The sequence below is a fragment of the Auxenochlorella protothecoides genome (genome assembly GCF_000733215.1).
Source record: "Auxenochlorella protothecoides strain 0710 unplaced genomic scaffold scaffold33, whole genome shotgun sequence".
Classification (NCBI taxonomy): domain Eukaryota; kingdom Viridiplantae; phylum Chlorophyta; class Trebouxiophyceae; order Chlorellales; family Chlorellaceae; genus Auxenochlorella; species Auxenochlorella protothecoides.
In genome coordinates this window covers 90,378-102,598 of record NW_011934206.1, presented here as the reverse complement: position 1 = coordinate 102,598, position 12,221 = coordinate 90,378, and the positions used below count along the sequence as shown (strand labels likewise).

Here is a 12,221-nt window from a genome sequence, read left to right as displayed (position 1 = left end):
ACCCCTGCGCAGATAGTGTCCGACATCTGTGGCTGCGCGCCCATCCCCGCCCAGGCCTCGGCCACGGCACTGGAGCTGGAGCGCTTCGTGCGCGGCTGGTCTCGGCGCGTGACCCTGGCCTGGCCCTACGGCGGCGCCAGCGTGGAGGTGGTGGGCGACCTGGTGGGCGGCTGGCACTGCCGCGTCCCGCTGCAGTACAACTCCTGGCGCCGCGAGTGGCGCCTGCAGCTGCTGGGCCTGGCCCCCGGCCTGCACCGCTTCAAGTTCATCGTGGACGGGCGGTGGTGCGCGGACGTGCACGCGCCGCTGGAGCACGACTTCTGGGGCAACGCCAACAATGTGCTGCGCGTGGGCGAGGGGGGCCGGGGCGGCGACGCCATCGCGACGCTCGGCGCGGCGCTCCTCTCCTTCTACTGCAAGCTGCGCTGAGGGGGCGTGGGCGGGCGAGGTGCGCGGCGTGCCCCGCCCCCCCCGCCGTGGCGTGCTCCTCCCGACTGCCCTGTGAATCGCGAGCTGGGGCGGCATGGGGTGACTCACCACGGTGCCCCCAGGCCGGGACCTGCCAGAATCACATGTTGATGTGATACCCTGAGAGGGTCTCCTGTTTGTCGCTCCACCTGTGCGGCTGGACTGCACCATGGTGGACTGTGCTATGACCACGCCGCCCGGCCATGCCAACTCACCCACGATGCTTCGAGATCTAAGTTTGAACCACACCACATCCAGATCAACTGCAGGTGTCCATGTTTTGGGGACAGGCATGAACCCCGCACGTGGGCAGTGGAACTGATCACGTGGGGGGGCCATCGCGCAACATCCATTCAAGAGAGCCAGATTCGTAGCGATCCGCCGTACGCAGGGTCGCAACACAGACTCGAACGCTGCGGGCTCGACACCCGGTCCTCGACGACGATCGGGACTCCCCCCCCCCGGCCAGGGAGTACGTCGGGGTGCGGAAGTGATCCTTCAAGCCCGGCACGGGTCTCTGTTAGCCAGCATCCGCGCGCTCCAGCGCTGGTCAGCTGCTCCCTTAGCGTCATCATGCCTATGTGCTGCCTGGCGATCGCTCCATCTACCCGCGTGGGCCTCACGGCGCCTCGCCGAGGTTCGCACCTTCGAGAGTGGTTGCCGAAACTGCGCGGCGCTTGGACACCCACGCACTCGTCCAGGTGCGTAGCGAGCTGGTAGGGTATCACGGGACCCTGCGGGCACCCTTTCATCCAACCGTACCCCTCTCGACTCGGCAGGCCTCGGCAGGAGCCGGGGAAAGGCAGTCCCATGCACGGCCTCGCCACTGCCGCCCTGGTGTCGTCCAGCAGCTCATCCTGCCTGGCAGATAAGGAGGAGGAGGATGAGCACTCCTCTGTGGCCCCCGACTCGGTGAGGGGACTGCAGGGTAACGGTTACCAGTGTTTAAGATTTGAGAGGATTTTGAAATGGATGCCCCCATTCAATAACCCTCCCCCTCCCGCCAGGTCCTGGCACGCTTCAACGCCCTGGTCTTGGACAGTGCCTACCGACCCATCCGCATCGTGAACTGGCGGCGGGCTGTGTGCCTCGAGTACCTGCGCAAGGTGGGGGGAAGGGTGGATGCTCGGGTGGGGTACCCGTAACCGCTGTAGCCTGGAGAGGACCATCGCTGACCTGTAGGGGAGCTACGCCAGCACCGGCTCTCCAGTGTCAGGCCCCGGGCTGACAGCTCAGCGCATCCCCAGACTCACTGCCCACAAAGCCAGCCCTCACTCACCGTTTCCCAGTGCGACGTGCTGGAGTACTACGACGCCCGCGTCCGCTCCGTGTCCACCGAGTTCTACCTGCCCGCGGTCCTGCGCGCGCGGACCTACCTCCACCGCCCCAACCGCATGGTGCGCATGACGCTCAACCGCCGCTCCATCATGTTGCGGGACAAGCACACCTGCCAGTACTGCGGCAGCCGCGAGAACCTGACCCTGGATCACATTGTGCCCGCATCCAAGGTGGGGCAGGGAAGGGGGGGGGAGATGACCATGAAGCGGGCCCAGCGCTGCTGCACGGGCAGTTGCTGGGTGCTGCCGGGGCCAACGTGGGGTGATCAGGCGCCGGCTGCCTCGCGGCATGCCTGATGCTCGCATCTCCTCATGCAGCTGCCGCACGGCGCATGCTCGGCCTGCCGTCCCTCCGCCACACTGGTCACCCCTGCCTCACCGTCCCACTTCCCGGCCCCCCTCCCACCTGCAGGGCGGCGGCTTCACCTGGGACAACATCGTCACCTGCTGCAGTCGCTGCAACGCCAAGAAGGGTGCACGGACACTGAAGGAGCTCAAGTGGTCGCTGCAGGGTGGCCTGCCCAAGGTGCGTTTCGGGAAGGGTAGTGTGGCACTCGTCAGGGCACTGCAGGTGGGCTGGTGCCACCCTTCAGTGCGCTGTTCTGCCACAGCAGCAGGTTGGATGAATGGTGCTGCGAGAACCCCGAAGGTCTTGCCCCGGCATCCATGAGCCCCCCCGGCGCCTGCACAGGAGCCACGAGCGCACGAGCTGAACATCCTGCTGAGTCCCGGGCCGAGGGACACGACCGCCAGGAAGATCCCGGCAGAGTGGGAGGCCTACATGTTCCACCTCATGCAGCGCAGCGGCAGCGAAGCCAGCACCCCCTGAGCTGTCCCTCGGCTGAGGGGACGGGGCCGTGGCGGCGCCACGCTCACCCCGCCGTTGGGCTGATCTGTACCTGCTGTATCAAACAAAGAAGGAAAGGGAGCTGGGCCAGACTGTGGCCCAGCTCCTGAAACCCGAAGCCCTGTCCAAGCTGCTTGAAGCGCTGCATCGTTCCTCAACTTGTCGGGAATGCCCCGGGTCTGTAAGGGGTGGTTTTTGTCTCCAAACATCCCCACAGCCATGTACCAACCCTGGTCGCTTTTGCAACCCACATTCCTTCCCACGGATGGTGTGCCTCACAGGCTGCACCATCCCCTGCCCCCGCTTCCAAGCCCCAACTTTTGGTGACCTGCCCTCCTCTGCACCACACACCCTCCTGCTAAATTTGAGCGCTGGAAAGCATGACACTCTCTTGTACAATCATGTCCAGCACAGAAGTGGGAGGGGTGCGGCGTGCGTGGGTGCGGCATGTGTGAGCTGATGCATGACGCATCTTCCAGCTCTGTCAACTGTTGAGGGCCATCTGGCAGGGTAGCGCCACCTCAGCATTCCTGCTGGCCCAGACTCACTCCTGCTTGGCTGTCTCCCAGGCCTTGCCCATGAGTGGCTGAACGCGCTTTCCCAAGATCTCCCCCGTCGGACCCTTCCACTCGCTCAGGTCGCCGATGCTGTAACCCCAGTCGCTCTGCGTCTCCACCACTAGTCGGTCTGAGATGGGCCTGGACATGCAGAGCAGGGTCATGCCTCCCTCCACCTCCTCCTCGTTGAGGGTGAAGGTGACATCTGCGATCTGTGCAAGGGGTGTGGGCCACTGGAGTGAGGCAGGGCGAAACTGTGGTTATGAAAAGGATTGGTGGGCAGGGGAGTAGCTGGGTAGATCACTGGCCACTTATTGGGAGATGTAGTGAGAAGGTTGAGGGCAGAGGGGGATCCCTCAGGAGGGAAGCTCCATAAGCAGGGGTGTTCGGGCTCTGCATGGCACTGGCAACCAGCATGCTCCCATACAGAGTGGAGATGCAACATGTGCCACCAGCACAACAACATGGACGTACATCACTGGCGTCCACCTCGCCCTCGGTCACGCGGCCGACGCATGCCCTGCATGAGGAGCAGTGCAGGTGGGTGCATCAGTACGTTGCACATGCAGATCTTTGGTGCATGCTGCCTGGAAATGCGATGAACAGTCCCGACAAGGATGGTAGGCTGGCTGGTACTAGGTTTCAGGATACCACTCCCTACCATTCCCAATCATCAAGACCTACCCGCAGATCCCCCCTCTGCAGGTGAACGGCAGTTCCAGCCCAGCATTGAGCCCAGCATCGAGAATGTAGCCATCCTGTGACACAGAGAGTGGGAAGGCCGTGCTATCATGTGTGCCACTGATGCCAAGGTCGACCAGTTGTGGCACAAATAGAGATACCAGGCCTCTTCACCTTGGGGGCTTCGACTTCAACAGAGGCACCATGGGCACCGAGGAAGACAATGGTGCATGTGCCTTCATGGGCCCCTGATGGCTTCTGTGGCATGGCCACTTTATCCCTGCAGAATCCCTCTCCATTTGAGGCGCGCGGAGAAGCCTGCTGTCGCGGGAACTTCCCCGAGCGAGGGCCATGTCGAAATGGAAGGCCCAGTTGCTGGGCTTGCATGACCATGATGGGAAGGTCAGCGTGGCATCTGTCTGGCAGGCGTTTTAATGGTCCGAATCTCGAGTAGTTCAATCATGAGCGACGCCATGCACTGCCTATTTTGTTCAGAGGTCATCAGCGCAGGCTGGGATCGGTGGCTGACGTGGGATGATAAGCCGAACAGATCCCAACCCAGCGCGGGCATCCGATACGTCCATGCCCATTGCTGAACCGTTCAGCGTCAAGGAGCAGGCGCCACGACAAAGTTTGTCGACTGATTCCTCAGCCACTCGGCAGTCAAACATGTCAAGCATGGCGGCAGCCCTCTCTGGCCGCACCTGCATCCCTCATGCACCGTCCAGAGCATGGGCCATGAGGCCAGTTGCTCCATGCAGCCAACCCCGATCGTCGAGGGTTTGCGTTCCATGCAGGGCTTCCTCAGGCCCCGATGAGAGGAATGCATTGCAATCCAAATTAGAGGCATTAAAGCAAGACCCACAGGTGGAGGTCATGGGTGGTGGCCTGGTCACGCTCTGGAGGGGCATACAGAATTCATTCAACACTGCAACCAGCCTACGCTGCCACTCCCTCCGCTCCTGCCCATGGACAGATGCAGCAGCAGCTGAGCCAGGCCCAAGAAGCCCTGCAGAACCCCGAGATCCAGGCCCAGATGGCAGACATGATGCAGACCATGCAGAACCCCCAGTTCATTGCCAGGATGGCGGAGCTGAAGGTGTGGGCCTGCTGTGTGGCGGTTTGGTTTCCATTGATGTAACCAGGAACCCACCGCAGTGCCTGTAGTCTGGCCGCAACCTGCACATCCCCTTCCTGGTCCTGATCGCTGGAACCAATACTGCCACTCTGCAGGAGGACCCCGACCTTAAGCCGCTGTTCGAGGAGATCAAGAAGGAGGGCATGTCCGGTCTCATGAAGTGCGCGGCGCGAGGGGAAGGAGGGGGAAAGGACGTGGGAAGCGTCTTATTCGGTATGACATCGCCTGTTGTTTCGGGGAGAGATGGCTTTGTGTTGGGGATGCGAGGGCCTCGCCCCTTGCACCCTCTCCAGTGCCTACCATGACTCCAAAGGCCTGATGGCCATACCATTTCCCCTTCCATGCGAAGACACCCCCCCACCCCCCCCCGCGCATCTCAAAGGTACATGAATGACCCCGTGCTGCTGAGTAAGGTAGGCCAGAAGCTGGGTGACCTGGGCGCCGGTGGCCCAGCACCAGTCGCCGGCGCCACCGCGCCGCCCGCCGAGGAGGCGCCCATCCGGAACATCCTGGACGCCTGCAAAGCCGGGGACCTGGAGGCGGTGGAGGACTACGCTGCGGTGGGGAAGGGGCGGCTGCAGGATGAGGAGGGGCGGTGCGCGCTGCACTACGCCGCCGCCTTTGGCCGGCCCGAAGTGGTTGGCCTGCTGCTGGAGGGCCCCGACGCCGCCTTCCTTCTGGCCTGCCCCGACGGGCAGGGCATGACGCCGATCCATTACGCGGCGGGGTATGGCCACCCTGACATCCTGGCCGCGCTGCTGGAGGCCGGGGGGGATGCGGGGGCGCGCACCGGGGACGGCCGGTCTGCGCTGGATATCGTGCGCCAGGCGCCAGCCAACCCTGTGAACCGGCGGGAGGACCTGGTGCGGCGGCTGGGAGGATGATCGGCGGCGGAGGGCCGGAACCTGAGAAGTGGGTTGGGGGGTGCTGAGCCCACGCTGAAGATGGCCATAGGATGCGGCCGGTCGGGGCGCAGCTCAGGCTGGTGGAGAAACATGCCGGACCCCCCCAGGCTCCTCGATTTCTTTGGCCATTATCCACGCGAGGGAGCGACCCAGCACGGGCCCAGGCACGGACAAGCGTGCCTGCATGGATTGTGCATGCACATATCGTCCCTTGTACACAGCATCCCCCCCTGCATCGCCGGATCGAGAGCAGGTGGTGACGCCGGGTTGCGACGGGCGCTGCCATGGGCGAGCCAGCACCGGGCTCTTACCACGACCAGGGGCGGTACGCGCCCCAATTTGAGGAGGTCGGCAGCGATGTGGATCACGAGGAATATGAGGCGTCCAACCTGAATGTGGAGGCGGTGTCCGATCCCCCTGGGAGCGAGGAGGAGGGGCAGCGCCAGGCGACGCTGGAGGAGCTCCTGATCGGTATGTCGCGCCGTGGTGCGGGAGGGTGTTGCAGGCGTGGCTTTTTTGTTACACTACTTGATCGATGATCCCTTTGCCCGATGCAGTGGACGAGGAGGAGTACGAGATCACGGGCGACGAGGAGGAGGACGAGGAGGAGGAGGAGGAGGAGGAGGAGGAGGAGGAGGACAGCGAGGGCGAGACCGGCCCGCCCGCCGCCTCCTCAGGCCGCCCAGGCCTCCCCCCAGGCTCAGAAGGCATCAACATCTACATCCCCGGCATCGGCAACGTCCCGCTGTCCAGCCTGGGCCAGCTGACGCAGCAGTTTGGCGGCGGCGGCGGCCCCCCCCGCCAGGCCCCTCAACCTGAGGTCGGCGAGCGCGCCTGGGCCGGCTTCAGGCAGCTGCCGGAGCCCACCCAGTCGGCCATCCTGGGCCTGACCGTGGACGCGCACGCGCGCGGGGACGAGGAGTTCACGCTCCTGCTCCTGGGAAAGGGTGGAGTGGGCAAGAGCGCCACCGTCAACTCCCTCCTGGGCGAGCGCGCGGCGATCGTGTCGGGGTTCCAGGCCACCACCAACCGCCCCGCGGCCTACACACGCACCCTGCCCGACGGCTTCAGGTTCACCGTCATTGACACGCCCTCCTTGCTGGAGCAGGACGCGGTGTCTACCATGGTGCGACGTGGGGAAGTACAACAGTGGGGATTAGGGAGGCGGGGGCGAGGGTTTGTGTGGTTTTTTGGGGGGGGGGGGGGCAAAGCCTGGTGAGTCAAGGCTGCGGCAAGCACCGCACGCCATGTGCGTATCTCTGCGCAGGAGTCTCGTGCGCGGCCAGGCGCTGTGGGACTCGGTTCTCGACAGACACTTCCGGTCCTGATGCCCGAGACCTGCTTTCTTGGACCCCTTGAACCTGCACCAAGACACGCCCTCACACAACCCCACAGCGTCTGGAGGGCGTGGCGGAGGCCATCCGCGATACGCCCATCGACGCGGTGCTCTACCTCGACCGCCTGGACGTCTACGCTACTGACGGGACTGACGAGCAGCTGGTCGACGCCATCACCGCCCACTTCGGCGCCGACATCTGGGACCAGGCCGTGCTGGGCTTCACGCGCGCCACGCCTGAGGCCCCCCCCCTGGGCACCGACTTTGCCGCCTGGGTGGAGCAGCGCCCCGCCCAGCTGGCGGCGCTGGTGAGGAAAGCCCAGGCGCGGTACGGTGGGGGGCGGCAGGGCGGCAAGGCCGCGCCGGCGCCCGCCCTGCCCGTGGCCCTGCTGGAGAACCACTCGGCCTGCCCCCAGAACGGCGAGGGCGAGCGCCTGGTGCCTGGGGGCGTGGCCTGGGTCAGCGCCCTGGTGCGCGCGCTGCGCGAGCTGCGGCATGCGCGCGGCGGCGCCTGGCGCCACGACGCCGTGGCCGCGGCGCGGGCGGCCAACCCCGACCGCCGGCGCAAGTGGCTCATCCCGTTGGTGCTGGCCGCGCAGGTGGCGCTCAAGCTGCTGCTGGACCGGGTGCTGGAGTGGGACCAGGTGGCCGGCGACGAGGACGGGCCCTTCGACCCGCAGACCGTGCGCGAGCGGGCGCGGGAGCTGCAGGCGCGGAAGGCGCTGCTGCGCAAGCAGGCGCTGGCGCAGAAGCGGCGGCTGGCGCGGGGCAAGGCGGAGATGGCCAAGCTGGCGAGGGGGGAGGTGGATAACGACGACGAGTGAGGGGGTGGTGGTAGGAGGGCACAGGGGGAATACTGTGATGGGCGCGGCAATGTTGTCGGAGCTCGCATGGTCCTGCAGGCGCCCCGGGCGAGCTGCGAGGTGCGGCGCGACCTGCCGCTCACGCACTGTGGCGTGCGGGGCTGAGGCTGGAACCACCGATTCTGTCTTTATGCTTGAAGCGTGACCTTGCCGCAGGCATGACATGCTCGCATGTGCTGTGGTCAGGCGTTGCCAGCAGCATGTGCACTCACATGTCCAGGCTTGCATGCTGTCCCTTGCTTCACCTTCCTTGCTGTGGCATCGATTTACAATACTGTGCAAAGAGAGCGTAAACCTCCAAGTGTGCGTGTGTGGGGTCGTTTGCAGGTCCATCTGCTGCGGATATGAGGGGTGTGCAGAAAAGTACTACTGTAGGTCTGCGGGGGGACCCCACCCGCCACCGCCCCCTCTGCCACCATTGGGGGCACCCCGGCCTCCCCTGCCGCCGCCGCCATCTCGGCCTCCCCTGCCGCCGCCGCCGTCCCGTCCTCCCCTGCCGCCGCCACCGTCCCGGCCCCCTCGGCCCGGCCCCCGGCCGCGTCCCCTGCTGCCGACACTCGGTCGCTTCTCTGCAGCAGTAGAGGGGGGATGGAGGATGGGCTTGTGGAAGGAATGTCTGCAGTGCAACCAACAAGCACCTGATGGAACAACACGAGACACGTCCGGACAGGGAACAACAGAGGGATGCAGCTGGCGATCCTCACGCCCGTGACAGGTGATCCCAGCGCCCCCAATCAGGAAGGCATCACCACAACGAAGCTCACCATCCCTCCGGAGCGTCTCCTCCTTGGCCTTGTCAATGACCTGCATTGCAGAGAACGCATGAGAAGAGGCTGGAAACTTGCAGAGAGCGCCACCATCCTTCCCCTATGGACCTGGTGCAATACTAGACGCGGGATCCCGTGTGCCACCCCAGAATGCACCTCGTCAGGAACTCGAAGGTACTTGATGGTGTTGCCGCGCACGTATGCTTCAGGCATGCGCCAGAACCTGTCCCCATCCTGCGGGGCCAAGGAAATTGGAAAGTTGAGCATGCGGCCTTCACTGGAGGTGATGGTGCCACAACTCCACCTCAATCCCCGTATTCCCCAAACTCTCCCACCTTGGAGGTGCAGATGACCTCCCGCAAGTGGATGTTCATCCAAGTATCACACAGCACGAGGTGTCCATTGTATGTCTCGCCACTCTTCAATTCTATGAGCTGCATCAGAGGGGCAGTGGATGGGGTTGATCAGGGGAGGTCGCTCATCCAGTGCGGAAGTGGCCTGCGGAATGCAACAGGCCTGCTGCAGGCGGGGGAACGGTGTCCAACGCACCACGGGGTGTCCTTGTGCTGTTTTCAACAGCACGAGGGGGAGCATGCTGCCGCCCTGGGCCGTATGGAGTGGTGAGCCTGCTTGACAGAACGGCAGTGATGGAGCAGTGTCCGCCGGGCAGTCTTCAACTAACAGATCGACGTGATGAAATGCGTTTCGGTATTGAAACGGATTTAGTCGAGCATGTCTGTCTGTGCCATCGTCCGCCAGGCAAAGGGATATCGACACAGGCAAGGCCATTCCCCCACATCAAAGGGCTTCCCGTCCTTTCCAGATAGGTGATGCCAGGGAGCCGTCAAGCGATTCGGAAAGTCCATGCAAACGTCATGGGACGTGCCATGCCCCACAAATTCAGGAACGGGAATCGCCCCTCAGCCAACTGCGCATCAGCTATGGCTGGTGAACGGGCGGTCAGGGCACCCAGCAACGGGCACTCGATGGACGCCGAGACCACCTCACCCGTGCTCCTAGCCTTGGCCAAGCGTCTTCGCAATCAGCGAAAGAAGCTGCGTGGCATCGATGAGATTCAAGCCAAGGCTGATGTCGGCAAGGCCCTCAACGCCGATCAGGTGATGGCGAGTGATCCAGGGTGGAGAGGGCTTTCGAGGAGTGTCGACGCCCGGTATCCTCATGCGACTCATGCGTCACGATCATAGGAGGCAGCCCTGGCCAGCAAGGCGTCCATCGTGGCAGCGGTGGAGGAGCTGGAGCGGCTGACCAAGCTGCTGAAGGAGCCACTGGCCGAGGAGGTGGCCGCTGCCAGGCAGGAGGGCGAGGCTGCTGCTGCCGCCCGTGGTGGGTCCCTACGGTCTAGTGAATCACAAATTTGTCTAGTTTAACTGCATTGGGCTGGGAATGTGAATGGACTGGGGCATAGTGCCCCCGGGGATGTGGCATCAAATGGGGAGCATCATGCCTCCTACTCACTGAGCTGCCCTATCAGACTCTGGACTCATCTTTTTGTTCTTTTCTGTACAGGAACTGTGCCTTAAACAACTAAAACATCCCACTACTTCCGTGCAGCCCCACCTTCCCCCACCAAGTCTGATGCGGAGTGGCTGGCCGAGAGGGAGGATGCCGTGGCCAAGGCTGTGGGCCCCCTGCGTCAGCAGCTGAGCGAGGCGAAGACGAACGCCGCCGCAGACGCCAAGGCCGCCAAGCTGGCCGCGGCCGCCCGAGAGGCAGCTGCCAAGAAGGAGGGCGAGGCCCTGGTGGGGCGCCTGGTCGAGCTCCTGTACTTTGCCACGGTGGGCTGTGTTTGCAGAGGGTGTGGGACCTCGTGGGCTTTTACTCCAGGGCTGGAAGGCCTGCGTTGACTCTAGTGGTCATGAGGAGACAGCACTGACTCCGGGATGGGTTCCTCCACCTGTGACTGAGACCCTGGGTCTCCCCCCTCGTCCCCCACGCCTCCACCCATTCCCCGTCGCATATCCCCTCGCAGGTGCTGGACCCCTTTGCGCTGCAGCACGACGTCTCGCACTACGAGCGCCACGTTTGCCTCATGTACGCCCAGCAGGCGGGCATTCCCCTGACCCCCGCCGACATCACCAACGTGGCCGTGTTTGCGCGCATGGTCTCCAGTCGCGTGTTCAACACCCAGCTCAGCCATGCCGTGAGTGGATGTGGGGTGGGATGACGGGCGTGGTGTGCAGGTTTGTGTGAATGTGGGGCCCAAGGGTTGCCTAGGATCTGAGGCAGTCTACTTCTCGTGATAACCATTCAAGTGTGACGTTCACTGGACAGTTGTTTGCATCTTCCTGGCTCCTGCGGGTGCCCATGATGTGGAGGAGGAGACGTGATTCTGCGCACACACCCAAAAACCCTCGCATCATCTCGCGTCGGTCACCCGACCCGCTACCCCCCTCCCCTTCCCCACGACCCACAGGAGGCCCTGGGCCTGAGCAAGGACCTGGCCCTCAAGGCTCTGCTCCACCCCAACGAGCCGCTGCTGGGCGACGCCACGACGGGCGCCGACCTGGCCGAGGTGGTGAAGAGCATCCAGGCCCTGGACTACGTGGCGCTGGTGCCCAACCTGCAGGGCGTGGCTGGGGACGCGGGCCCGGCGCCCCGCCCAGGCCACGAGCACGAGGGCCCAGGCGCGGGCCCACGCCGCCAGTTGGGCGACCCCGCCGTGGTCGGCCCCGTGGTCGGGTCCGTGGCCGGCCCCCCCTCCCTGGCCGGCCCCGGTGCCGGGTCGGCTGCTGCGGCGGCGACGGAGGGCGGCGAGGCTCTGACCCCCGCGGCTGCGGCCGCCGCCTCGGGCGAGAACCTGGTCGACCACTTTTTCGGGCAGGCGTCTTCCCGCCCCGCCTCGCGCCAGGCCGAGGGACTCGTCGGTGAGGGCCAGGAGGGGAGTGTCGCCGCGACTGGGGAGCAGGCGCCGGCCGCCGCCGGTGCGAAGGCGGAGGCCGCGTCCGCCGGTTCCGATGCTGCAGGGCCCCCTCCCTCCGCCGCCGCCCCCCATCGCCCGACCCCCGCCGCCCCTGCCTCCAACGCCCCCACCCAAGGGCCCACCACCATCGCCGTGCCCGTCTCGGTCCGGGACAACGCCAACGCGTTTGCGCGCGGGCGCGGGCGCGGCGGCCGCGGCGGCAACCCCGCCGCCGGCCGCGGCGGCTACGACTCCGGCCGCGGCGGCTACGACTCCGGCCGCGGCAGCTACGACTCCGGCCGCGGCAACGCAGCGCCCCAGAGGGGTCGCGGAGGCTACGCCCCCCGTGGCGGCCGCGGGAGCGGACCCCCGCCCGGGCGTGGGTCCGGCCGCGGCGAGGGC

The 12,221-nt window shown here is 65.2% G+C and overlaps 7 protein-coding genes across 7 annotated transcripts in view; 5 read left to right on the top strand and 2 right to left on the bottom strand.

The window, feature by feature from the left end:
* The window catches only part of F751_3060 (hypothetical protein), a gene marked incomplete at both ends in the record, with an annotated part of 2,124 nt that extends 1,695 nt beyond the window's left edge, over nt 1–429 (top strand). The window contains one exon of the mRNA XM_011398928.1: nt 13–429. Coding sequence (XP_011397230.1) covers nt 13–429 — 417 coding nt within the window. The remainder of the gene's footprint in view (nt 1–12) is intronic.
* Nucleotides 430–1,278: 849 nt separating this feature from the next.
* On the top strand, nt 1,279–2,634 carry F751_3059 (hypothetical protein; the record flags this gene model as incomplete). The annotated part of the gene is made up of 5 exons (XM_011398927.1): nt 1,279–1,380; nt 1,476–1,574; nt 1,758–1,976; nt 2,218–2,331; nt 2,497–2,634. The coding sequence occupies 5 exons, from the start codon at nt 1,279–1,281 to the stop codon at nt 2,632–2,634; spliced, it is 672 nt and encodes a 223-aa protein (XP_011397229.1).
* Nucleotides 2,635–3,196: 562 nt separating this feature from the next.
* On the bottom strand, nt 3,197–4,283 carry F751_3058 (Ferredoxin-1; the record flags this gene model as incomplete). The annotated part of the gene is made up of 4 exons (XM_011398926.1): nt 3,197–3,421; nt 3,684–3,729; nt 3,894–3,967; nt 4,065–4,283. 4 exons carry the CDS (start codon nt 4,281–4,283, stop codon nt 3,197–3,199), a joined length of 564 nt encoding a protein of 187 aa, XP_011397228.1.
* Nucleotides 4,284–4,866: 583 nt separating this feature from the next.
* Nucleotides 4,867–5,912, top strand: F751_3057 (Ankyrin repeat domain-containing protein 2; the record flags this gene model as incomplete). The annotated part of the gene is made up of 3 exons (XM_011398925.1): nt 4,867–4,989; nt 5,058–5,188; nt 5,411–5,912. 3 exons carry the CDS (start codon nt 4,867–4,869, stop codon nt 5,910–5,912), a joined length of 756 nt encoding a protein of 251 aa, XP_011397227.1.
* Nucleotides 5,913–6,217: 305 nt separating this feature from the next.
* F751_3056 (Translocase of chloroplast 34, chloroplastic) lies at nt 6,218–8,093 on the top strand (the record flags this gene model as incomplete). The annotated part of the gene is made up of 4 exons (XM_011398924.1): nt 6,218–6,404; nt 6,641–7,059; nt 7,329–7,739; nt 7,869–8,093. The coding sequence occupies 4 exons, from the start codon at nt 6,218–6,220 to the stop codon at nt 8,091–8,093; spliced, it is 1,242 nt and encodes a 413-aa protein (XP_011397226.1).
* Nucleotides 8,094–8,498: 405 nt separating this feature from the next.
* F751_3055 (putative U6 snRNA-associated Sm-like protein LSm4) lies at nt 8,499–9,493 on the bottom strand (the record flags this gene model as incomplete). The annotated part of the gene is made up of 4 exons (XM_011398923.1): nt 8,499–8,936; nt 9,056–9,133; nt 9,235–9,333; nt 9,449–9,493. 4 exons carry the CDS (start codon nt 9,491–9,493, stop codon nt 8,499–8,501), a joined length of 660 nt encoding a protein of 219 aa, XP_011397225.1.
* A 347-nt stretch (nt 9,494–9,840) lies between these two features.
* F751_3054 (hypothetical protein) overlaps nt 9,841–12,221 on the top strand; it is a gene marked incomplete at both ends in the record, with an annotated part of 3,598 nt that continues 1,217 nt past the window's right edge. The window contains 5 exons of the mRNA XM_011398922.1: nt 9,841–10,017; nt 10,105–10,243; nt 10,472–10,695; nt 10,890–11,060; nt 11,334–11,780. Of these exons, the coding sequence (XP_011397224.1) occupies nt 9,841–10,017; nt 10,105–10,243; nt 10,472–10,695; nt 10,890–11,060; nt 11,334–11,780 (1,158 nt within the window). The remainder of the gene's footprint in view (nt 10,018–10,104; nt 10,244–10,471; nt 10,696–10,889; nt 11,061–11,333; nt 11,781–12,221) is intronic.